Raw genomic sequence first — 25,023 nt, 5'->3', positions numbered from 1 at the left:
GTGCTTTGTGACCACCTAGAGGGGTGGGATAGGGAGAGTGGGAGGGAGACGCAAGAGGGAGGAGGTATGGGGATATAGGTATATGTATAGCTGATTCACTTTGTTATAAAGCAGAAACTAACACAAAATTGTAAAGCAATTATACTCCAATAAAGATGTTAAAAGAAAAAGATGATCCACTGATGTATAGGAAGAAAACTTTCTATTTTCTAACTTCATAGATTTTATCCACGCATTCAATTTATACATAAGTATACATTATCAAAAAGTTTGGAGACCCCTGAGCTAGACCCAGACGAGTACAAAATAAAGCCTGGTGAATCCCTTAACCTACTTCCTTGTGCCAGAGACTGGCTACTCTGCCCTGGGAGACATTTGATGACAGCTGGGAGCTCTTAGAGGGTCTCTGGACTTGGTAGAAGAAAAGTAAAAGAAGTTATGTAGAGCTTGGTGTATTCGACGTGGAGTCCGTCATCACATCCAGAGCCAACTGGTCTTCTGTTTATCCCTTCAGTCAAAATGTCTTATCCCTCAGTACAGAGAGTTTGACTTTGCTTCGGTGCACTGCCCGCAATCCTAACAAGTTGTGATGTGTTTGTTCTATGGAAAGGAAACAGCTGCTTGGGGCAGAAGCCTCACTGTCCTCTCAACCAGAAGGTTTGGAATGGGGCCTGGCTCTGTTTCTGGCCTTATCACTTGAGGAAAACCCTTGCTTTCCCTCCACATTCAATTTCTTCTCCCGTAAAAATGAGGTATTGCTAATCTCAACTTCATAGGATTATTTATTTTTCTGTTTTTTTAAGTGTAAAATTTTTACCTGATATCCCTCAAACTACAGAAGTACTGCATGCTTATTTTACATAACGAAACAAGTGCTAACAAAACGGTACGAAGGCAAAGGTGATTTTCTCCGTTTCCCCCTCATGCCCTCGCTCCTGACACAGGCAAAACACGCAGCCCAATGTATACCCTTCCACCTCTTTCTCCTTGCTCATACAAACATAAATAAATAAAGAGGAATTTTTTTGTATTAAAATTTATTTATAATATATACATTATTCTGCAACAAGCTTTTTTCCCACTCTATATATTGTTTTCAGAAGCAAATGAAATCAGATTCATAAAAGAGCTTGGTAAACTGTAGTCACCACTCAGCTTCCTCTTCCTAACATCAATGAGAGGTAAACTGAGTGAAAGAATAGGTGAGTTTACTAAACACAAATGCAGTCAGTAATTTTGCTGCATAGAATTCAGAGTTGTCCCATCTGCCCAGCCTCGGTGGAGAGTGCCTCAGTGGAAGCAGTATGAGGGCCCAGGGCTGGGGAAGAGGGGCACCAGGGCCGGGGAAGAGGGGCACCAGGGCTACCTGATCCATGACTGCCCCCAGAACCAGGCACACTGCAGGTGACTGACCAATAAGAGTGGGATGACAATTTAGGAAGAATTGATGAATAGATTAATGAATTTAAAAAGGAACAAATGGGGGCTTCCCTGGTGGCGCAGTGGTTGAGAATCTGCCTGCCAATGCAGGGGACACGGGTTCGAGCCCTGGTCTGGGAAGATCCCACATGCCGCGGAGCAACTAAGCCCGTGCGCCACAATTGCTGAGCCTGCGCGTCGTCCGGAGCCTGTGCTCCGCAACGGGAGAGGCCACGATAGTGAGAGGCCCGCGCACCGCGATGAAGAGTGGTCCCCACTTGCCGCAGCTGGAGAAAGCCCTCGCACAGAAACGAAGACCCAACTCAGCCATAAATAAATTAAAAAAAAAAAAAAAAAAAAAGGAACAAATGAAGGTACAAACAAGACTACAAATGAGGACCATTTCTTTAAGAAATGCTTTGGTGAAAATATGGAAGGAAATAATGAGGGAAAATAGGGAATTTTCTCTAAGAGATCTGAGGATGCCTCTGAATAAGCAATGGAAAAAATTTGGCTGACGCATTGAAGGCTGGTGGCCTCCAGGGACCTGTAATTGTTTCACCAGCCAAGGGAACTCCAAAGCTGAACTGGAAATCAGGCTTCTCTTTTACCTTCTTACGTTAATATAGTTTAACATAATTCTTTGGAACTTCCTCGGGGAATCCTGCCCCTGGAAGTGGCTGATTCCTGGAGTTAGATGCTTTAGTTTTACTCTTGATTGTTCTCTACATCCCCAAAGGCTTTTTCAGCATAACTTCCTGATTCTGGATGCTCTGGACTTTGCGTGTTGAACTTGACTGCATATCTGCAAACCACCAGTTAAAGATGTACTGTCCAAAGGGACCAAGGCGGACTTCCGGAGTTTCTAAGAATAATTCCCTAAGCCCTTGACCCTTGCTGTTTACCTTAGTTATGCAAAATAAGCATGTTAAGGCTAGCTTAATAAGGTAACAAGCAACTAACCTATCCGTTATTTATGCAAATCTGTAACCTTCAAATCTGACTATTATTATTTAATATATTTCAATAACCTTCCTCCTTTTTATTTAATGGAATTTGTATTCAGTGTAGGAACTCTGGAGTTAGACTGCCTGGATTTAAGTCCTGCCTCCAAAGTATGGATCAGGGTTATAGATCATGGGGTAAATTAGTTAAACTCTCTGGGCCTCGATTTTCTCATCCTTAAAATGGAACTAATAATATTATCTTTTACAGGGTTACTATGAGATTGAATTGACACTCTTATAAAAACACATAGCAGAAGGTCTGGCACATGGTAAACACACAATGGTTTAAAGAAAAGCTTTTAAAAATCTTTGTTATTATTTTAGGAATTATGTTTATTAATCATTCATTTATTTTTATATTTCATACTCAAAAACATATGCAACTCAACGTATGTGAGTTGAGAAAAATAGAAATTAAACCTGGCATCAAATGAAAGATTGTTTTTGCTTGTTCGTTTGAGGTAGTGGGTGTTTCGGTTGGGATGCATATTCTACTCCAAGGCAGACGCTCTGAAATGTTGAAAATAGCTTGAAGGACGCCTAGGATGACCCCCTCAGTAGACCCCAGGTGGATGTCCCTGCTGCAGCCATGAACTGATGGATGCTTGGCTATGTCACCATGAGCATCCCTCTCTGTTTAACATCCGGGAAACGGATATGGCGCTGGAGCAGCAAAGTAGGCAGGCAGTGCTCCACGGACTGAAGACCTGGACAAAGCAGTGCTGTACCGGAGCCGAGAAACTGCAGGGAAGCTCTGGGATGGTTCTTCCAAGGGTAGAGCAACCCTCCCCAGACAGGATAGCCCATAGCTGGTTGGTTCTGATGAAAGCAATTCTCACCACCGCTGGGTTGAATTTAGGGTGGTCCTGGCTTAGGCGAATCGTAACACCCGGGGACTACGAAAAGGCCTGACTTTTCTCCACCTCTGATCGCAGAGCTGGAACCACTCCTAGGCGCTCAGCAGGCAGGCCCGTCTCTGGGAGACGCAGCATCCAGCAACACCAGCTGCCACATGAGTTCTGGGCCACTGTAAGACCAGCCCCACAGCCCTCGGTCAGTTCCTGCTTCTTTCTCTGGAAACAAGACAATACAGATGTTGTTGCTGGCTCTTCATATTAGAAGTAAATTTTTTCAGTGAAATATGAAGAGACAGCCAGATGTTACTGTATTCCTCTGTGGTCCTGCTAGGATGCCTTCATTCTGGAGTGAAATGGGAGGATCCAGTGGGCTGCTTCCTGGGCAAGGATCTTACAGGGACGCTTCCTGCTGTGAACGCACACGGAAACACCAGACCCGTAAATGAAAATGCTGGGCTTTAGCCAAGAAATAGTGTTCAAATGAGAAAAGAGGATTTTCTTGCTTGGGCAATCGTGTGACTGGTTGGCTCTATCTCAGTGCTGAGAGTGTGATTCTTTTTTACCAGCTTTTTTAAAACCTATAAAAACAAAGGAAACCTGCTTATCAATAGTATTCCTTAGTCTACCCTCATGAGTTAGTTGAAACAATGGGAGGCATTTAAGGAAGGAAAAGAGGTTTATTTACAGGGGGCAGAGATCAAAGAAGACAGAGGTAAAAGCATCCGAACTCACCTGCTCTCCCAGCCCCATCTCAGGTGGGACATGCTCCGGCTGGTAATGCTTCCTCAGGAGAGCTGGCAGTGGATGCGTGAGCAGCAGTGAGCCTTCTTGGAGGATGAAAGGGCTGCTACTGGTTCCAGTATCCACTGACTATTCTTAATGGGAAACTGTGAGGATAAAAGTGCATCTCAACAGGAATAAAGACGCAGACGTAGAGAATGGACTTGAGGACATGGGGAGGGAGAAGGGTAAGGGGGACGAAGTGAGAGAGTGGCATGGACATATATACACTACCAAATGTAAAATAGATAGCTAGTCAGAAGCAGCCGCATAGCACAGGGAGATCAGCTCGGTGCTTTGTGACCACCTAGAGGGGTGGGATAGGGAGGGTGGGAGGGAGACGCAAGAGGGAGGAGATATGGGGATATAGGTATATGTATAGCTGATTCACTTTGTTATACAGCAGAAACTAACACAACATTGTAAAGCAATTATACTCCAATAAAGATGTTAAAAAAAAAAAGTGCATCTCAAAGCATTACCAGAAAGAGCAAAATGTGCCCTGCATTGTGTGGTCCCTCCTCCACCGGCCCCACCCTGCAGATGAGACCACCTCCCACGGGTCCCCTCCCCGCTCCCTCCTCTCCTAGGCTGTGGCATCAGGGCCAGGCGCTTATTTCTTTATTAACTCGTGTCACCCCAAAACTCATATGAGTAAGTGTCAAACTGCTGTAACTTGTGCCGAGTTACAGCTCTTTATTATGTAGTAGTACTAAAAATTAAAATATTCTTCAAGTCAGGCCATTTAGAAATTTTTCTAATTTGCAGAACACGTTAAACTAATGATGCTAATTAGCTTACTCAAAACAAACTCATCATGACTTTTACATCTTTTCTAGGGCAGGACCAGCATAGATAATATTCTATAGGGATTTCTCCCTGCAAGGGACACAGGCTTTCCTTTCTCACCTAATTATAAATATCTTCCAAAATGCAATCTGTGCGGTGTTATATAATTGTGCTTAAAAACGTCTTTCAATAAGGGGAATGTGTCCTAAATCTAACCAAATATATATCAAAATATAAATGTACAATTTTAAAACTGGGGAAAATTTATTGTGCTCCACGTTCTACAAGATGGGCATATGTGTACTGCCCACATGGATTTTATAAAGATTCTAAGTGTACTGTGAAGTCTGTTTATTGGCCACCAAACACATACACACAAGCAAAACCTAATATTTAATGATACAACGAGTAACAGCCATTTTCTTCGCCTGATTCAGATTAATGGAATATTTTTTCTTTTTTTTTAAAGAATGATTTTCTTATATAAGTTCCCTGAAAACACTATTCAGGGAGATTTCATCTGTGCCCCCTTGTCCTCTTGCCTCTTGATAGAATGATTACCTAACAGCTAGTAGACGCATCCAAATACATGTGCTGACTAAACACCTACGTTTTTCAAATATTACCTGGAATGTTCCCTTTCCACTACCTAAGAGGAAACCATGTTTGACCAAAGTGTCTCTCAGGAGAGTGGACTGAACAAAGATGGAAATGTAATTTGAGCAATATCAAAGGATTAGAATGGTTAATTTGCAAATACGACAACATTGATTTTCTGTATGTAGCAAAGGCGTCTCATTTACAAATCAAGAGTAATCTGCAGAGACTTGGGAACATTCATCAACGATTTATAAGATTATTACATGAGACTCCAGGACACAGACCATCTCTGTCTATACTCAGACACACAGACACACAGACACACAGACACATCACATAAAGCCATCCTGCATTATACACAGATATACCTGTTGAATTCTATATCACAATGGATAGGACTAATTAGCAAATTTGTTAATGAGCTCCTGTTTTTTTCCCCAAAGTTGTCAGATGTAATAATTAATCTGTTTTCCTAAACTGTCTGCCATTATTATCTACATGAGTGCCTCTCAGTGAACACGGGGATTTCACAAAGGTTTTACTCTTCCTGCAGAGCCAAGACTCCAGGGCACCAAGGGTTGTGTGCAGAGCACAGAGATTTCCCTGACCAATGGCTGCATTGGGCATAGAGTACCTCACAAAAGACTCACTCCTCATTTGTTTGTTCTATATCACCAGCAGCAAATAACCATAGACACAAATATATAGACACCAAAGTGGCTTGGACTAACCTCTAAAGTAAGATAATTAGCAGATAATTCATTTGTTCTCCCGCAGCAGTAGAAGTTTTCTTAATCAAGCAGTAGGTTACATAGATTTGCTTTTAATTACTTACAAAAAGGCACATGTTCTCCTACATCCACTAAGAGTCAAATATCACAAGTATTATACAATATGTATAAAATTGCTGCAGTTATTTGTTTTCTTGGATCTTTCCCCTATCAAACTGTGTCTCTCTCAAGGGAGGCTACCCAGTCACTTAGAGACACTGGCTGTGTCTCTAATACCTCCACCCAGACACGGTGGGTCTCGTTAGATTATAGATGGCAAAGAGCTGAAAGCACATATGAGTTACTCTGGAAGATGTGTGTGTTTTCTTTTTCAATTGGAACTGTTCACATAAAGGAAATGCACATGGAATGTATCCTGAAGATTAAATCCCTACATTTTATGCAGTGGAAATGCACTTGCTGTGAGCTCTTTATCCACGCGGATATTAAGAATATAGTTTAAAAATGACTACTTACATCTTGGCAAGGGGCTCCAGTAGTTTTTTTTTTTTTTTTTTTTAAACATCTTTATTGAAGTATAATTGCCTTACAATGGTGTGTTAGCTTCTGCTTTATAACAAAGTGAATCAGTTATACACATACAATATGTTCCCATATCTCTTCCCTCTTGCATCTCCCTCCCTCCCACCCTCCCCATCCCACCCCTCTAGGTGGTCACAAAGCACCGAGCTGATCTCCCTGTGCTATGCGGCTGCTTCCCACTAGCTATCTATTTTACATTTGGTAGTGTATATATGTCCATGACACTCTCTTACCCTTTCACATCTCACCCCACCCCGTCCCCATATCCTCAAGTCCATTCTCTAGTAGGTCTGTGTCTTTATTCCCGTCTTGCCACTAGGTTCTTCATGGCTTTTTTTTTTTTTTCCTTAGATTCCGTATATATGTGTTAGCATACTGTATTTGTTTTTCTCTTTCTGACTTACTTCACTCTGTATGACAGACTCTAACTCCATCCACCTCATTACAAATACCTCCATTTCATTTCTTTTTATGGCTGAGTAATATTCCATTGTATATATGTGCCACATCCAGTAGTTTTTGATCATCCTTGCGCAGCTGGTTCAACTCCTCAAACGTCCAGCTGAGCCTGTACGTAGCAGCAGCAGTTACATTAGCCTATGTGTGAGATCTAGCTCTTAAGGCCCAGCTACACAATCTGCCTGTGGTCAGCTGGGATTCCCCTTCCAGAAAGAAGTCTTGGTTATAAAATGGTGTTAACATTTCAGAAGGACTGAAGGGTTTAGATTAACACCTCAAACTCCATTCTTCTAATTTCCCCCCAATTATGACAGCAGTTATAACAAGTTAGTGAGCAGAGGCTTGCCATGCCTCTCTCTTCACCTCTTTTCATTATATTCTTTGTTGCCTTCACAAGGCTGACCTTTTTTAACTGAGTTCTTTGCTGTTCATCCTCAGGGAAGAGATAGCTACATTGGGAGGGGGTGATATAATTTTATTTCACCCAATATATCCAAAATAGTGTGATTTCAACATAAAATACAAATTTTAAACTATTAAAGAGATGGTTTAGATTTTTAGTACTAGGTCTTCAAAATTTGGTGGGTATTTTGTACTGACACCACATCCCAATTTGGATAAGACACATTTCAACTGTTCAATAACCACGTGTTTCTAGAGGCACTGGACTGCCTATCAGCTATAGTTCGTTGAAGCTTACACTGGATGCCAGGTAGATAGAGAACTGATGGTAGTTCTGGGCCATAAATGTTAGAGGAAAGTCACTATATCTAGGAAAGAATGTCCATTTTTCTGTTTGTAGAAGCATCAGGATTTGTGGTCAAGATGAACACAGTTCTGTTAGAGCTGTGTAACTCTCTCTTCCAATTTTCGTCTGAGAGAGCCCCAGGTCTTGCTGTAGAGGAAACAGATCTACACAGCCCGGGATGTAGTGTATACACAAGGTATTAGAGAATTTCAAACCTTTCTGGTGCTCACTGATTCAGCCAGTGATGAGACAGCTAGCTCTTCAGGATCCTAGAAAAATACTGCTACTCAGATTTCTTAATAAATGTTCATTGGATGAGAGACCAAATGAACCAATAACCCAACTACCAATTCTCTGATACACAGAATATTTGCAGCTCTCAGCTGATAAGCTCCTGCTCATTTGCATGCTGGTCTTCGGTTTAAAGTGCTTTCATATTTCAACAGAATAATTTTTTCTCTCTCATAAGGTCATAATTTTCATTGGATTCAAGTCTCCTTATGTTCAAGAATAAAACAAATTTATTACACTATGCACAATGAGCTGTATTTGGATTCTCGAGTTATAATGCATTTCATCAAGACTGAATCTCAACTATGATTAAAAAAACCAGCTGTATTGAAATATAATTCACATACCACAAAATTAACCCCTTTTAAGTGCCCAATTCAGTGAGTTGTGGTTTATTCACAGAGCTGTCCAACCATCACCACTGTTTAATTTCAGAACACTTTCATCACCCTACATAGAAACTCTGTACCCAATGGCACTCACTACTCAGTACCTCTGCCCCCAAACCCCATGTAGCTTCATTTCAATTGGAAAAATCACCTTAAAGGCTGAATTGAATGTTTTTGTAATTAGAATAGACAGTGGACTTTTTTGGTGTGGTGGTTTCTCTTATTCATTTGTTCTACAAATATTTATTGAATACTGTCTGGGGTATAAAAGAGGGAAGAGAGTAGACAGTTCTGCATGTTAGATATGGTTCTTTTTTGAGATAAACTCAGAGTACACAGACTAGCTCTCTTTTCTGTGCTTGGCTGCTGAAAGATCTGATACAACTCTATTTTGCATGAAGTTAGAGTTTTAAGCTGGTAGAACACCATCATTTGTTATCTCTGGCCCTATAGAGCTGTGAATACATTTTCACAAGTTTATTTAGAGTTAGAACCTGGCTCCAAACAGGAGACCACAGGATATAAGTGAAGAATTTTGGCTTGCTTCCATCTCACACTTTGTCTCGATTCTATTCTATTTCAGTGGAAAACCAACCAGGGTATAGTCCATGAACACCAATCCATCATTTCCTACACTCATCATCCTGACACACACTCCCTCTTCCTGGGGGTCCATAGTGCCACCTTAATATACTCAATACATTCTTATGGGCATTAATTTCTGTCACATGAATTCTTTGATGTAGGAAAGGCTTACCTGACAGTCAATTCCCACAATACCTAGCCACTTCTAGGTCGTGATTTTATTGCTTCCCTATATGTTTGCTAATTGTGTTCTGTGTTTGTCTTATCTTCCTAAAGAGAAGGAGGTTGCCTTGAGAATAGAGACCAGTGTGTCCCTGTCCCACACCACCACTGTGTCCTGATGCTGTTAATACATGACAAACGATGGAATTGGTTTAGCTGTCAGGTAGAAAGCTGTGGGTTGAGCCACGGTTTCTACTGACTCCCATTTTATAATAGTTTAATGGAGAATTGGGCCCCTGACAACTGGTATGGCTATGTCCCTGCATTTGGTTTTCAGCCCAGCACCCTCTTTCACTGGATGTGCCTTGTGTCTGGGTACCTGCTATGTGCCTGGCTCTGGGCCAGGTGTCTGAAAGCAGCATCCCTCCTCTGTGCTCTCCTGTATCCTCATGTCCACCATTGCGTTCACCCCATGGTACAACGCGGGCTGTGTTTTCTGTCTCCCTCCCTGGAGAGCATCTCACGGGCAGAGTGGAGTTTTACACAGAGCCTGGCGCACAGCAGGCTCTCAAATAAATTTTTGTCATGTGAATAAATAAATTAAAAGGCAGTTGTTAGCAGCTCTCTGACTAGCCAAAAAGACAGCACACACACACCTGAAACAATGAGAGAACAAGACAGTATCACTGAAAGGGTTAATTGTGCACAGCCAACAACGTGTAAACCGAATAAACTTTAGGTACCCATATCGTCTGGTATAAGTAAAACATGTTTGAAAAGTATAGTCCAACCCCTAAAACTCATTTAACAGTACATCAGATTTTTATCTGCCTCTTTTTTTTTTTTTTTTGCATCTTTTAAAGAGCTTTAAAGGAGATGTAACTTATGTTCAACAACAACACTTCACGAAATCACCTTTCTTTGTCTGCCCGTCTTCTTGTACTCCTTGCTTCTCTGCAGCCTCTCACCCCAGTCCCCAAGTCTCTCCCCTCACTCGATGGGCACCTACTCTGTAGGCATCTGCCCCTTGGCTTTTTCTCAGTGCCAGACTCAGCCTCTCTGGCTTCCTTGACTCCCTCTCTTTCACTCATTATCCCAAGTCTGCACTGCAGAGAAGAGCCTGGAACCAACCCACTGAGCAAGAGCATCCTTCCTTTCTCGAAGTGGGTAGAGGTGGCGAGAGCAGTAAAGAAGATTTCTATGGGTGAAGACTATGAATACTCCGGGAGTAATTTCGTCCCTGTTACAAGTGAAATAAGATTAAGAAATGGAGAGAATCTACCAGGGCTGGTAAAGAGTTGTCCTCTCCATTTGGGGACACGCCACTTGATGTTGTGATGTAAATAGCAGCAAGCTCACAGAAGTTGTTTATGACCACTTAACCTAAACTTGATGGGACATCTTGCCCCCTCACCAAACACAGAATATGAATCGCTCATCTCAGGAAGGGGTTCTCTGGTCGTCAAAATTCTCTTCGGTCCTTCCTACAGGACTTTCAGCTCCCTGTTTCAACACAATCTGTGGCCAGGGGTAAACAGAGGTCCTACCTGGATGGATCACACACGTGTCTTCTGTGTTGATGTGTAGAGCTGAATTCACCAGGCTCCTCAAGCTAAGTTGGCCCTGTGAGGGTTCAAGTCCATTTACCTGAGGAATCGAAGGACCCATTGCTTTGAAATTCCACAGTGTGAGTCTCCAGCCCAGAGGCATAAATTCAGTAACATCATAACACAGCATCCATGTGTTGGTCAGGGTCCAGCCAGGAAAACAGAAACCACAATAAGTATTTAAAACAGAGGTTGGACAGAGGAAGAGGGCAGTGTCAGGGAACTTGGGCATCTCCCAGGAAGAGCTTGGCAAAAACTTCTATTGTTAACAATTTTAACACAAAACTTAAAAAAACAAATGCAAATATTTCAGTTTCCATTAACATCTCCCTTTCTGAAGATCCCTGATTCTCTGAAAAATGTCTTTTTGCAGATAAATATATTAATAAATGTTTTGGGAATTTAAAAAAAAAAAAACAGAGGTTGGGCTTCCCTGGTGGCGCAGTGGTTGAGAGTCTGCCTGCCAATGCAGGGGACACGGGTTCGAGCCCTGGTCTGGGAAGATCCCACATGCCACGGAGCAACTGGGCCCGTGAGCCACAACTACTGAGCCTGCGCGTCTGGAGCCTGTGCTCCACAACAAGAGAGGCCGCGATAGTGAGAGGCCCGCGCACCGCGATGAAGAGTGGCCCCCGCTTGCCGCAACTAGAGAAAGCCCTCGCACAGAAACGAAGACCCAACACAACCAAAAATAAATAAATAAATTAAAAAAAAAATTTAAAACAGAGGTAACTTAATTTAACACAGGGAATGGGGTACACCAATCTGAGAAGACAAACAGGGATGATGGGGCAAGCTGGAGATGAGCAGGAACAGGAAGCAGAGACCTACCTGAGGCTGAAAGACAAAGCGTTCCTGGGGCCCGGCGGCGGGACCCACAGAGGCCTGTCCCAAGGGAATAGGAGCCTGGAGGAGAGGCCACCCAAGCTAGAACCACGTGGGGGAAATGCCCTGGTTTCTCCCCCATCCCACCCACCTCAGAGTTCCCCGTTGGCTGAAAAGGAACCTGGGAGGGTGGCCTGGGTGCAGGGGCAGAAACCCTGCACTCTAGCTCAGGGAAGGGAGGGTGAGTGATGGACCTACCCTGGCGTAAACAGGCCCAGGACACACACAGTCCCCGTGAGAGATCACTGACAAAAGCTGGGGAAAATAAGGATGTGAAGGAAAGACAGACTTGGCACGCAGAAACAGCCTGGTCACCTGGGCATGCCCACACCTACTGCCACGAGAGGGGACATGCAGGGCGTATGCCGGTTGCCAGACACGGCGGATGACACGCTCTGATCCAGTGAAGCCTCACAATCGCCTGCAGAATTTTACCAGCAGCAAACTAGGCCCAGAGAGATGGAGCAACTTGCCCAAAGTTGTACTGCACGTAGCTTTGGAATCAGAGCTCACTGAAGGCGAGTTTCCATCCACCGTGCTACCCCTGAAACACAGTGTTGCCTTCTCAAAGGTGTCGATAAATACGTGACTTTCTGCGACGCCATGAGAGGGACAGAGCTGGTGCTGAGGCAGGGAGAGCCGGCGCTCTTCCACCTTCCTTTGCAGGCTTCCTTCTCAGCTCTACGGTTATCCTCTGTCACCGGCCCTCACATCCACCCCTCCGCCCCCGTCACCACCCTCAGCGCACAGACGCACACAAACCTCGCATCCGTAACAGCCCCAGATCTGCTCCCGGGCAATAACGGGAGAAAAACAACTGGAGTGTTACCCTGACAGTGGCGTCTTTATTTTACCAGGAGATCAGCACTATGGCAGAGGCATGATTCCTTAATGATGGATGTGCAGCTTGTAGAAGGGGTGGGGATTTGCTCTCACCCCCGAGGTAACGCCCACGTAAGTCACAGCTTGCTGACAAGGCTGACATTGGAACTTTTTTGTTGTTGCTGTAAATTTGAATTCATTTAATCCTAAATTTGGGAGGCCTCAATTATAAACACGGAAGAGAAAAGCCGAAAGATAGACATATACCAATTACGCACTGGGGTCTGTGGTGTGTGTGTGTGCGTGTGTGTGTAAGAGAACAAAATAAGAATTTTTATCCTGAGTTGATAGTCAATTACAGAGCTAGAGTTAGTGGATAAAATGTTAACTAAAATTAAGTACAAAGGAGGAAACATTATAGCATCCTGAGTAAGATCCCTAGAGCCTTTTCCCTCAAGTAGAGGATTCCCATTTCTTAAGTCAGAAGTCCACAGAGGGGATGTGGCTAGGAGAGCAAATCTGAATATTGTGTGGATACAAAAAGACACATTCTTGCCCATGGAGCTGATTGAGACGCTCCCTGACGATCAGATGATCCCTGAAGATGTTATCCTGCAGCTATGTGTGTATGTATGATATCATTAAAAGAATTTTCTTGAAGACAATAGGTAATTCTGGAAGCTCTAATCTGAAATGGAATACCTTAATGATGTAATTTTCAATAAATATAGTGGTTTTGCTGGTATAAAATATAAAGTGCTTATAAGAATTTGTGTTACTAATAAAAAACTGGAAAGCCATTTTTCCCCAAGGTATTTTATAATGACGGAGGTAGTAAATACCTAATTTTATCAGGAATAATCTTCTCTCATTTGGCCCTTAAATTCCTGAAGATTCTCATAGCTGAGTTAAAAGCACAAGCAGTAGAATTTAGAATCTAACACGTCTTGTTGGTGAGCTGTTATTTCCTCTGGGACCATTTCTATCATTTTTAAAAGAACTGTCCCTGTAAGCTGCTGTGTCCATGATAAAAATTACTCAAATATTTATAATGGTCAATATTCATTAGAGAACTGATTGGGATTTTTAAGTTGTACCCTTAGAATAGCACTTAGGCCACTGCAACATATAAATAAGTGTATAAAACTCTTGTAAAGTCTACATAACTGCCAAAACTCTTTTGTGGATGCATTTATACATCATAAATATATGAATGCATGAGATCTCTAAGATGCTTAAATCAAACATTAAATTTCATGGCACCATTTGGGTACTTGTGTTGGGATTTAGGGAGAATTTCCTTTGGATAGTGCAGTAAGTGGTTACAAGACAAAATAGGCCCCATTCCACATGGCAGACAGATGAGCTTAAAGAAGAAGTGTATGAGGTAGTTTTTCAAAGAAAGGGAAAAAAATTCCCCAAGATCAGTTATTTGCCCTCCACGTTCATGGTGTGTTTTTTGTTTTTTTTCATCCAGAAAAGCAGCAACCATATCTAGGCAGTAAAAAGCAGTATTCTCTGCCTTTGTGAAAGGAGACTGGGGCTTTGTTCAGGTCCAGCCTGGCTCTTCTCTGGGATCCCAGGTCATAATGACCTGTCAGCCGTCTCCACAGGCCCTGCTACCGTTGGTGCCCCGCTCTCAAGGGGACACCAAATCAGTGCTTAACGTGGTCCTGTTTAAAGGCAAGATTCTGCTCTATCCTAACCTCAGACGAACGTAGGTACCATTTAAACTCTAATGGATGGCGTGGTTCTTTCCCCAGACCTGAGATCAAGTAATTGGGATGGAAATATAGATGGATGTCTCGGGAGGAGAGTCAGTTCTGTTCTTTGTTCCAGCAAGAAGTTGCAGGGCGTCTCTTTCTAAAGATCACGGGTAAGCTGGGTGAAATATGAATAATAACAGATTTTCAAGTGACTAAAGCACAGCTCAAACTTTAAAAAGAGATAAAGTAATATCTTGAAATCACATGTTTGCTCCCTATAACTATATGACTTTCATAGTAGATTTCTTTAAGATGGTATCTGACAATATTCAAACTGTCACACTGCCAACTCAAGTCTGACCGATCCGAGTACCTGAAGTACATTGCTTTCTGACTTACACAGAGAGGTGAGGAAGTCCAATATTTTCCCTTGTGGATTTTCTAGAATATTAGTTTTGGTTAATAGATAACCTCCCCCAAATGGATCTTATGATGTAAAACGCATAGGAAACCAAAGGTTAAACAAAGTTCAGTTGGTTTCTTTGCCATCAGACTTTTTCAAAGGCTTTAATTAAATAGACCAACATGTTCTTTTACTTCCTAAGAGAAGGCCAAGAATGCAGTGTTTCACTTGGAATCCTCTTTTTGTACGAGGAGACCCTTCAGAATAATATTGTGCAGTACCTATTTTGGGAAATGCTAGTTTACATGATCCCTTTCTGTGGAGGTGGTGAGAATGCTCCCACCACTGGCTTTTTGCTCCTGTTCCCTTTGCCTGAAATACTAGCCCCAGGCAGCCACGTGGCTGGCTTCCTGCATCACCTTGAGTCTTCACTCGGAGGTGACTTTCTCAGTGAGGCCTTCCCTGATCAACTTTTTAAAATTCAGGTCCCTTTCTCAACATTCGCTATCCTTCTTCCCTATTTTCCAACGTGGCACCTTCTAGCTTTTTTTCCCCTCTACCTTTTGATTATTATCTCTCCCTCCCTCCCAAATAGAGTTCCTTGAAGGCAGGAACCTTCCTATTGCCACACTCAGGGGACAGCTCTCAGCCTGCATTTTATTCAGCCTATTATTTTATTCAGCACCATCGAATGCTCCATCCATCAACTGTGAAAATACTGAGATAGTCTGAGAACGCTCCCTTCACTCAGCCTCCAGGACACTGTCCTCTTTCCCGGAGGCTGACTGGCCACCCTTCAGATATCTGTCCTGGATTCTTCTCATACTTGTGCTTTTAAACATGGCAAAGCTGAGGGCTCAGTCCTGAGATCTCGTCTCTGCTCTAGCTTCACTCACAAAGCATGTGGATGCGAACACTGTCTACAAGCTGATAACTCCCAAGTCATTTCGGCAGCCCAGATGTCCCTACCTGTCGTTGTAGTGGCCGAGCTCATCAGGGCGGGATAAGCTATGCTGAGTTTGGTTTTACTAAGAGAATGAAAGTTTACTTCTTACCTGCTGTCCTTGGTAGGCAGCTCCACTGAGCATGGATCTCTCCTCCAGCAAATGGCTCATAGGCTGGGGCTCCTTGCATTCTGGGGCTCCCCCATCTTCTAGGGCAGCAGAGTTCTTCATTTCCAGCCATGTGGAAGAGAGAAAAAAAAAGCATGGGAGACTCACATCTATTTTGTTTGAGTCTGGAAGTGGTGAATCTTACTTCTACCTACAGTCTTACTTCTGCCTACGTTCCTCTCTCCAGAACTTGGTCGTATGCCTCATCTTGTAACATGGGGGCTGGGAAGTGTAGTTTAGCCAGGTTCCCGGACAGGGGAGAAGACCAGGGTACAGGTGAGCTCCACCAACCCCATTGCTAGGAGGAAGGAGCAGTACCACAAATAAATTTCATGGCTTTGTCTTCATAGAATCCTCCCTGCTGTTTATTTTGGAGATGGGTTACTGCTAGCTTTTGATATGGAGAAGTGATGTGTATCTAGTGATTAGAAAATAAATTGTGCTCAAATACAAGAAAATTGTCAGCTGACTCAAATCTCCTGCAGAATGAGGCCATGTTAAAATGATTATATCTATGCTATAAAAGTACAATGTTCCCTAATAAGGCAGGGCCAGTATTCAAGTTGATCTTTAAAACTTCCAGAGTGCTCATTAGGAATACTTGTTCATTCTGTTCTAATAACAACTGTAACTCTTTAAATGACAGCACTTTCAAACCATGAGGACAGTCCTCTTGTAAATGTCATCTAAAGGGCTTGCAGCTGAAGCAAGATTAAGAAATTTTAACTTGGATTTATGCTTTGAAATGTTTATTGTTTTATCTCAATTAGTGAGCATATGCACCCTTAAAACCCTCATGAAGATGGTCAACAATCCAAATTTTGCTGATATATATATAGAGTTTGTATGAACCTACAGTAGGAGATAAGAGCTTCAACTATAAGAACTGACAGGTCTGGATTCAACTTCATTCAGTCTCTTACTTGATGTGTGAACTTGAGCAAGTTTTTAACTACTCTAAGTAAGATTATGTTTCCTCATCTGTAAAACTGGGATATTATAGATGCTATAACACATGTATTATACCTACATAAGATTGTCCTGGGTGTGATATGAGATAACATATATAAAATTTCCTGGTAGATACTAAGTGCCCAATTCTTAGCTATTAAATTACCTTTACTGACTTTAATGTTTTCTCTTAAATTATATCTATTAAGACTTTAACATCTTACTACACTTACTTATTACGAGCTTAGTTACAGACCAAAGATATTTTCGTGGTTAAAACTTTAACATTTGCCAGAAGGTTTGCTTCGAGTGACCTCTGTGTTCCTTTGACCGTGCTTCTTTCTCTAAGACACACCATGGTTTTGTGACTGTAAGGACTAAAGGGTGAAGCACGTCGTATCTTCCGGCATTGATTTCCTGTGCAAATCAGTGATTCAAGCAATCTGGATTCCTCCACTAATTGGCTTTTAAATAATGAGCAACAATCATCTATTTACCACATAAGGCCCCTGAGGGAAACTTGAAGATGAAGTACTGTGTACTTACCACAATGTATTTGCTATTTCATAGTCAACTAGAAGCCCTTTTATAGGTTACTGTGGTTAGAGAAGCAGGAGTGATTTTTCTGGCAAATTAAATTTTCTTTGCTTGAGCTCAGCTCTGATGACTCAGAGTGACCAGGCTGGATGGACTTGCAGTCTACCTCTTCTCTCCTCCCAACAGCGGTCACCTCCTTGAGGACAGTCACCTCCTTGGTCACCTTGCCTGGCCAGCAATGAGATTGCCAGAGCCCAGGAAGAATGCAGTTCTCCTATTTGGTGCTCTATTAAGTAGGAAGTAAAAAAAAACAAACAAAAAACAGTTGGTTTTCTTGCTCTATAGACTTTCCTACCAGGTGTGAGGCAGATATCAGGGTAATCAAGATACCCTTTAAGTTTACAGTCACATTTTCTGTTGTCTCGGCAAAAATTTGACAGGCACGCACCATGAGATAGATGGTTTTTGATCTCTTTCCCTTCCATCCTTCCTCCCTCCCTCCCTCCCTTCCTTTTTTGATCTCTTTCCCTCCTGTCCTTCCTCCTCCCTTCCTTTTAATTTAAAAAAAATTTTTTTTAAATAGAGATTATCTGTAAGCTCATTCTTAGTAAACAGTGAGGCTAGGAAAAATGTAGGGTCTCCTGGTGACAAATAAACCCTTGAAGACTCTCCAACATAGTCACGTGTATTTATTAATCACCAAATCTTTGGATAGCTCTTTTATAGAAGGCTTTCTTATTTGGCCTCTGCAGCATGTTCAGCTTTCCCTGATTGCCACCTCCGGTTATCTATGCTGTTTATTAGCTCTGCTCTAAGAAACTACCATAAACCACAGAGGCTAAACTCTATCTGTGTCTTTCTCTCAAACGAAGCATCGCAGTTTCCCTGTCTCTCCCACCGGACAATGAATGGACTGGACACAGACGTGCATCTCCTGTACCCCTGCACCCCTGCATTTCACTCATACGATGAGCTCAATAACTGCATGGTGAACTGTTGACCAGAATGGAATATGAAAAATATCATCAAGGAACATTGTTTAGGTGGTAGCCAGGGAAGATTCTGAGTTTGATCTGCTCGTCTGGACCGGTTTGACAGAAAGCCAGTTTTGCTTACTCTGTTTAGGAGAATTGCCAAAGCATTATAACAGTTCTAGGATCTGCAGATAAAAAAAATTTCATCCTTTAGCATGCCCTGATCTGAACCTGCATAAAAAGCCCAAGCCCTTCCTACCCTCAAGAGAACACTGGGTTGGTACAGCTTCTCAGAAATCAATGATGCCTTCCAGGAGCATATATTCAAAGAAAATCCATAGCCTGTAATCAGCTGGAGCTATCTCCCAGCGGCGTCCGAATAAGCATGCTCTTTTCTCTCTCATGCTTGCTACTGACGTATGTAAAGCATTTGGTGTGTACCTGTTATTGCATGAGCTCTCCATTTCCTTGCAAATAGGTGGATATGTGACTTTCACACTAATGAGTACCATGTGGTGTAATAGAAACCCATCACCATGAAATATAGCATTTTTAGAAGGCTCTCTTGCATCAGGGAAGCCCATTTATGCTGCTGAAAATGTTTTTAACTGTCTGCTTTGATGTGGGAAATGGGTGTCATTAGTAGGACATGAACCAAGTCCTAACCTCATGCTTGTGTCCTCATGTTGCCTTCAGACTTACATACATGCAGTTCGGTGAATGAATGGAGGCCTTCAACCAAGGTCTTGAAAGACACTCAGAGTCACCACAGGGAAGAAGGCAGACGGTCTAAAAGACAGCTCATGTACTCATCCTCTCTCTCTTTCCTTCTTTGCCTTTGGTTTTCAGAGGAATCTTAATAGATGGGGGGAGGGCATAGTATCTGTGAATTTGAGTGGTCCTGCTCCGGTTTCCACATAAGAGCAGTGGAAGAAGTGAGGAAGGATGGGAGTTAGAGACAGCCAGATTGAGCAGAGCTCCCCAAGCCTTGCCAGGCAATGTGATTTTGAGGTCAGGTGTGTCTTGAACCCTGTTGGAAGTATGTTTGCCTGCAGGCGTTACAAACTTAGCGAATATCGCTAGTAAGTGCTTTATTATCCAGCAGGAAACTTGGCCAACTGCCACCGGTAACATCTGTAACTGATTGTCAAGGAAAGAGGGAGGAAATAGTTTTGGCTCTACCATGTTGCTCCTAAATCTTGATCAAACACAAGAAAAGGCAGCTGAGTGATGCTTGAATAGTGCCAGTGTGAAAATGAAGTGCAAATGTAGTGCCCATTTAAAAATGAAGGATATTTCTAATGGACTGCAAGAGTCACTTAATGCTGCCCAAGACTCCCAAAGAAAAGAGAGACGAGCCCCTTAGAATGTCCTGCAGTGTATCTTGTGCCTTACCATTTACCTTGGCATTCTTTGCCTAACACTTCACATAAGGCAGAAAAGATTAGCCTTAGGAAAGCTTCTACTATACTTAAAAACATGGCTACTCCTATTGGGGAGTTTTGAAATATTCACAGTAATCATATGCTTTGATTTTATTTTCAGATAATTGTAGACTCACACGCAGTTGTAGGAGAAAATACCGAGCGATTCCGTACAACCTTTATTCAGCTTCCTCCACTGGTAGCATCTTGCAAAACTACAGAGCAAATAGCACAGCCAGAATATTGACATCAGCAGAGTCAAGTTACAGAACATCTTCATCACCACAAGGCTCTCTCTTGTTACCCATTTATCAGTCTCGCAGGGCGTTAACAGTTATCTTCTCCCTGGGTATTCCTTCTAGGGAGCTGACCTTGATTCTTTAATTAGCCTCAGTCCTAAGCCCAGGTACCTTGCACGGCTCTGAAAGAGTCATGCCACGTCCATGATGCTGTGACTTTGGTTCACCCTCTTATTTTCCACAATAAAGTCCCATCTCCAATACTCATTCCACAGTTACATTTCTGAACAATAGAATGTACAGTAGAACCTCTTCTATCTCCCTCTCTTTCCTAGTTGATTTATCCCACTCAACTGGCTTTCCCAATTTCTTAAAAAAAATTTTTTTCCCGCATGTTCGGACCTATTTCTTATTACCCCACCACTCTCTTGGTGGCTGGCTCCTCCTTCATTCATTTTTTTTTTTAACATCTTTATTGGAGTATAATTGCTTTACAATGGTGTGTTAGTTGCTGCTGTATAACAAAGTGAATCAGCTATACATATACATATATCCCCAGATCTCCTCCCTACTTCCTACACTCTCTGGTATCAGATCTTTATTTTAATAACCCTTGAATGCTCTGATTTTTATCTGGTGTAGGAAAATAAAGCAGATGGATGAGAATAGCCTTCTCTGAGTATTCAGAGAGCAAAGAGGGGATCCTAGCTTCAGATTTTCAGGTCAATCATTGAGCCAGTATTCCATTTAGGAGGGATTTAGAGGTAGCACTCTTTGAATGTGGAGTTAGAATGCCTCGGGGACTAGTTTGGAAGATATGTTTGCTAGATTATCTAGTGTGAACATGTATTTGTGTGACTTGGGGGTTAGAGGAAGGATTGATTATAGCGATGTTAGCACTCCAAGCTACCTCTTGTGTCACCACTATTCCAAAGAAAAATATTAAAGAAGCATGACTGTAAATTTTAAAAAAGGACACCAAGGAACACAAACCTGACCTCAGCAGCTTAGGGCCTGAGTAGAGCTCAGGTAGAGAAGGAGGGAGAAGGAATCAAAGTACCAGAAGGCCGTGGCGATGGCCATTTCTGCCAAGTGCTTTAAAGAATATAATCCAGTGTTTGTCCTGTAGTCGACACTCATAAGTATGTGCTGAAGTGAAGAGGTGCAAGGTCTGAACTGATTGTTCAGTGAGGAATTCAAGACAGTAAACCAGTCATTACATAAAGGCAATTTTCTGTTTTCCCCTCTCCTCTGTAAACTCTACCTTGTATTATTTGATACTGATTATTTGATATTATTTCACCAGTATCAAGCAGGCCATCAGTTGTCCAATGTAAAAACATCAAGTCCAATGTAAAAAAACATGATCCCATTTAGAAAGGAAAGAAGGAAGAAAAGGAGGGAATAAAGGAAATGAAGGGAAGGGAAGAAGGAAAGGAGAGCTTGGGTAATCATTAGTGCTGTTCACCGACACTTTTGGTCTTTTCTTTACCAGCCACATGGTAGAATTATACTTCCTGACGCCCTAGAAGTCAGCCACGTGTTTGGCCTGTAAAATGTGACGGATGAAGCGTGTCACTTCTGGCAGCCAACCTTAAGAGCTAAGGTGTGATTCCCCATGCTGTTTCCCTCAGCTGTGGCAGCGCTGTTCCAGACGGCGAGGCTACATCCCAGGCTGAGAGCAAATCAAGCCCGGCTCCTGCCAACCCGGCAAGGACGTTTTGTGTGAACGAGAAATAAATCCTTACAGTTTTAAATGATAAAAAGCAGGGGTTGTGTGTTACTATAACATAACGTAGCCTGTCCTGAATGATACAACATAGTAAGTAACATAGTCTTTCGCAGTAGGATGGTAGGTGTTTCTTCTTTTCTTCTTTCTTATCTTTTTGTATTTTCTAATTTTTCAAATAATTTTTTAAATCAATTTTGTACTCTTCTAGAATGGGTATATTTTTTGTAATAAGGAAATAAATTAATTTAAAATAAACTAGGGAAAAGATAATTTTTATGATTTGAATATGTTTATAATTCAAAATTATATTTTTATTGATAAATGCATGAAATACACACAAATTAATGCCGCTTTCTTGAACCTGGGGTATGTTTTTGGAACATACTCTTTAGTCACCAAGAACTCTGAAAAACAAAATGTCACACTGTCATGGAATCAAGGTTTACCATCTTGAGATAGGTCTGCTCCAGCCCCTAAGAAATGCACCTTCGTGAGGGTGGTGGACTTCTTTGGGGTCCTGGGAGACATTTGTGTGACAGACAGCTTCCCATTTATCTGTGGTTTGCTAATGAGATCAGGCAAAACGACCAAGAACGATGGGCATTGCTTAAAAGAGTGCTCTGTTTTCTAATTTTCCCTTCCCTCATCCTTCCCTTTGCACAATACACCCACCCACCCACCCACACACACACACACACCCTGTAATTAATAATGCAGTCAGGCTCATTCGAGGATAACGGAACCATGTGTACACTGCCCTTATCACACAGGAGAGCCTTGTTACATGTGTTTATCTGCACATATTTGTTTGCCGACCTGAATGAGATCGATAAGATCCCATGCCTTCAAGATGGCAGACTCAAAGCCAGGGCCAAGCCACAGACAACTGATGGGTCTCAGCCCTGTGTTTTTTCTTTCAATCTCTTCTGACACAAATCGAAGACAGTGCCGCTGTCTTTGAGGACTGAGATTCCATAGACAAAAATTAGGAGTCTCTAGATATTTTGTAAAGGTTAATGTTTTCTTTGAGATTTTACCTAGTGCCTCTGCAGTATTATTTACAGGGTTTTCTTCCACTTGACCAACCTAGAAATATATTATATAATAGACTCTCAATAGAAATAAAAAACCCTCTTATTGGTCCTATTGAAAAGGATAGTAAAGCCCTGGTTTACAGATAAACTCTTTGCTCTTTTTCTCCTTCTACAGCCCCAGAACCCACGTTTAGCATGTAAGACAATGAATTACAGTTATTTTTAGTTCTGGATAACAATTTCAAAAGGCCCCAAAAGGGCTTAGGCTATTACTTAGTGCTCATTGCAAAGAAAAACCTTCTGGGAAAGGTCTTTTTTTTTAAGAAACCAAAGAATTTTTAGATCCCAAACTGTACCTGAAAGAGAAAAGAAAACCTTACTAAGAACATCTACTTTTCTAAATTTACATTTGGAATAGTGAGAGATTATGACAAATGTGCAAATTGGTATAAACGGTCTCTCCACCCTTACTTGGTGGTTTCATTAAGTTTTTTAAAAAATAGAATAAACAAAAGAAAAAATACATACCCCTCAAAACAAAGACCTTTTACTGAAATTGTCTAGTTTAACCTTCAAAATATTTAATTCCTTTGTACTCTGTGAAATGTCTAGATAGAGGCAAAATTATTGTTAATTTTTTTAAAGGTCGACCTTTAAGCACAGGTCCACGTACTTACACTGGAAACTAGGTCTCAATGTAGAAGGTGCCCATGGAGCCTATAGACTCAAAGGGTTCTGAAAAAAGTTAATAACCCTCATTCTTTGTGACTAAAAAAGACCCAGGCAGGGCATTTCATACACGGCAAGGAGCAGCTAGTGGCCTGAACTGTTAGCTCAGATAACCAGGCTCCTTCTGCTTTCATCCCATCTTGCTAACATTCTACAAAGATGTTTGTCGCAATGAAATTGATTGCCAGCACACTTGGCAATTCGAATTGCATTAGATGTTCCTTCTTTTTTCATGCCATTAACCACACGAATACAATCTTTGGAAGTCCTATATCAGGAAATCAGGACCTGGTGCTGTGGGACTAGCTCAGGTTTTATGGTCAAGGTCCCTTGTTCTGTGGACAAGCAGAGCAGCTTCTCAGCAAGTGTAAGCTTATGCCCTGAGCTGGATTCTAAAATTGAAAGCATTTTTTTAAATGCTCTTATTTCCTGATATTTACAAAATGTGTTCACCTGCAGAAAAGGAGGACCTCAATTAGGGGAATCAACTAGCCCATCAATGAGCAAATGTCTGATCCCTGGGACAGGGATCCTACTGTGTGGATCCCAGGTTGAAGTAAGGAGCCAGTTCTGAAATCTGTGAAAAGGAGCCACAGATGTTGGATGCTGTCAGACTTCGGAGGATTTCAGAGAGCTCCATCTCTGAAGAGCCTTTGAAATCCTTTTCCAACCCCTTCCTACCCAGAAAGTTGAGTTATTGCCATGATCACCCAGTGGAGAGGGCTGGAGCCGGAGAGCAGAGAATGAGGGTAAAGGGTAAAGAGAACCATCTTGTAGGGCTCATGGGAACTGAAGCCTTGGTGCCCTGGCACTACAAAGAATCCCAACTCCTTCACTATCTGGGCTGCAAATGCTCTGGTGTCATGTCAGAGGTCATACAATTGTGACTTGGAAAAGACAGGCCTGATGTATGATTTCTCAGCTGTGCAGCTACAGGGGAAGAGGGAGGCAAGGGGAACAGAGGAGACCTTAACAGCTGGGAAGTAAGCGTGTTTCCTGTCTCTCCCTCCGCCAGCTGGTGCTTCAGTCTGAAAGAAGCGGGCTGCTCTAGGTGGTGGTCCTGCTGGGCCCGTCTAACCTGTGATGTGCGCTGATTGGTGTGCGTTTCTTTCTTTCCACCCAGGACAGCTTTCCTGCCCGCTTCGGAGGAGTCCATTTTGTCAACCAGCCCTGGTACATTCATGCCCTGTACACACTCATCAAGCCATTCCTTAAAGACAAGACCAGGAAACGGGTAATGAAAACAAAAACCCAAAGGGGGGATTCGGAGGCACAATTACGAAGCCTGTCCTCTCTCTCTCTCTCTCTCTCTCTCTCTCTCTCTCTCCCTCTCTCTGTATTTTTCATTGTGTTTTTTCCTGCTTTTCTGTAGTCCCTGAGCATTTGAGCCTCAGCTGGAGTTTGCAAATGGCCTGGATTTAATCAGTAATTTAGTAGAACTGAGTTATTTTACAGTCCGGGTGACAAAC

The 25,023-nt window shown here is 42.3% G+C and overlaps 1 protein-coding gene and 1 long non-coding RNA gene across 3 annotated transcripts in view; one reads left to right on the top strand and one right to left on the bottom strand.

Moving 5' to 3' along the window:
- CLVS1 (clavesin 1) overlaps positions 1-25,023 on the top strand; it is a 159,633-nt gene that overhangs the window by 102,691 nt on the left and 31,919 nt on the right. Inside the window, exon 4 of the mRNA XM_036830433.1 lies at positions 24,678-24,788. Coding sequence (XP_036686328.1) covers positions 24,678-24,788 — 111 coding nt within the window. The remainder of the gene's footprint in view (positions 1-24,677; positions 24,789-25,023) is intronic.
- On the bottom strand, positions 2,830-8,761 carry LOC118883512. Of its 2 annotated transcripts, XR_005017039.1 has the most exons (4): positions 7,273-8,761; positions 6,700-6,713; positions 4,016-4,170; positions 2,830-3,861 (listed from the first exon to the last, which is right to left on the bottom strand). It is a non-coding gene; the product is annotated as an uncharacterized LOC118883512 (long non-coding RNA). The 2 variants fall into 2 exon arrangements; XR_005017038.1 differs by having other exon boundaries at positions 2,830-4,170.

Source organism: Balaenoptera musculus, chromosome 17, assembly GCF_009873245.2.
Source record: "Balaenoptera musculus isolate JJ_BM4_2016_0621 chromosome 17, mBalMus1.pri.v3, whole genome shotgun sequence".
In the NCBI taxonomy this organism is placed as follows: domain Eukaryota; kingdom Metazoa; phylum Chordata; class Mammalia; order Artiodactyla; family Balaenopteridae; genus Balaenoptera; species Balaenoptera musculus.
This window is presented reverse-complemented; position numbering and strand designations above follow the sequence as displayed.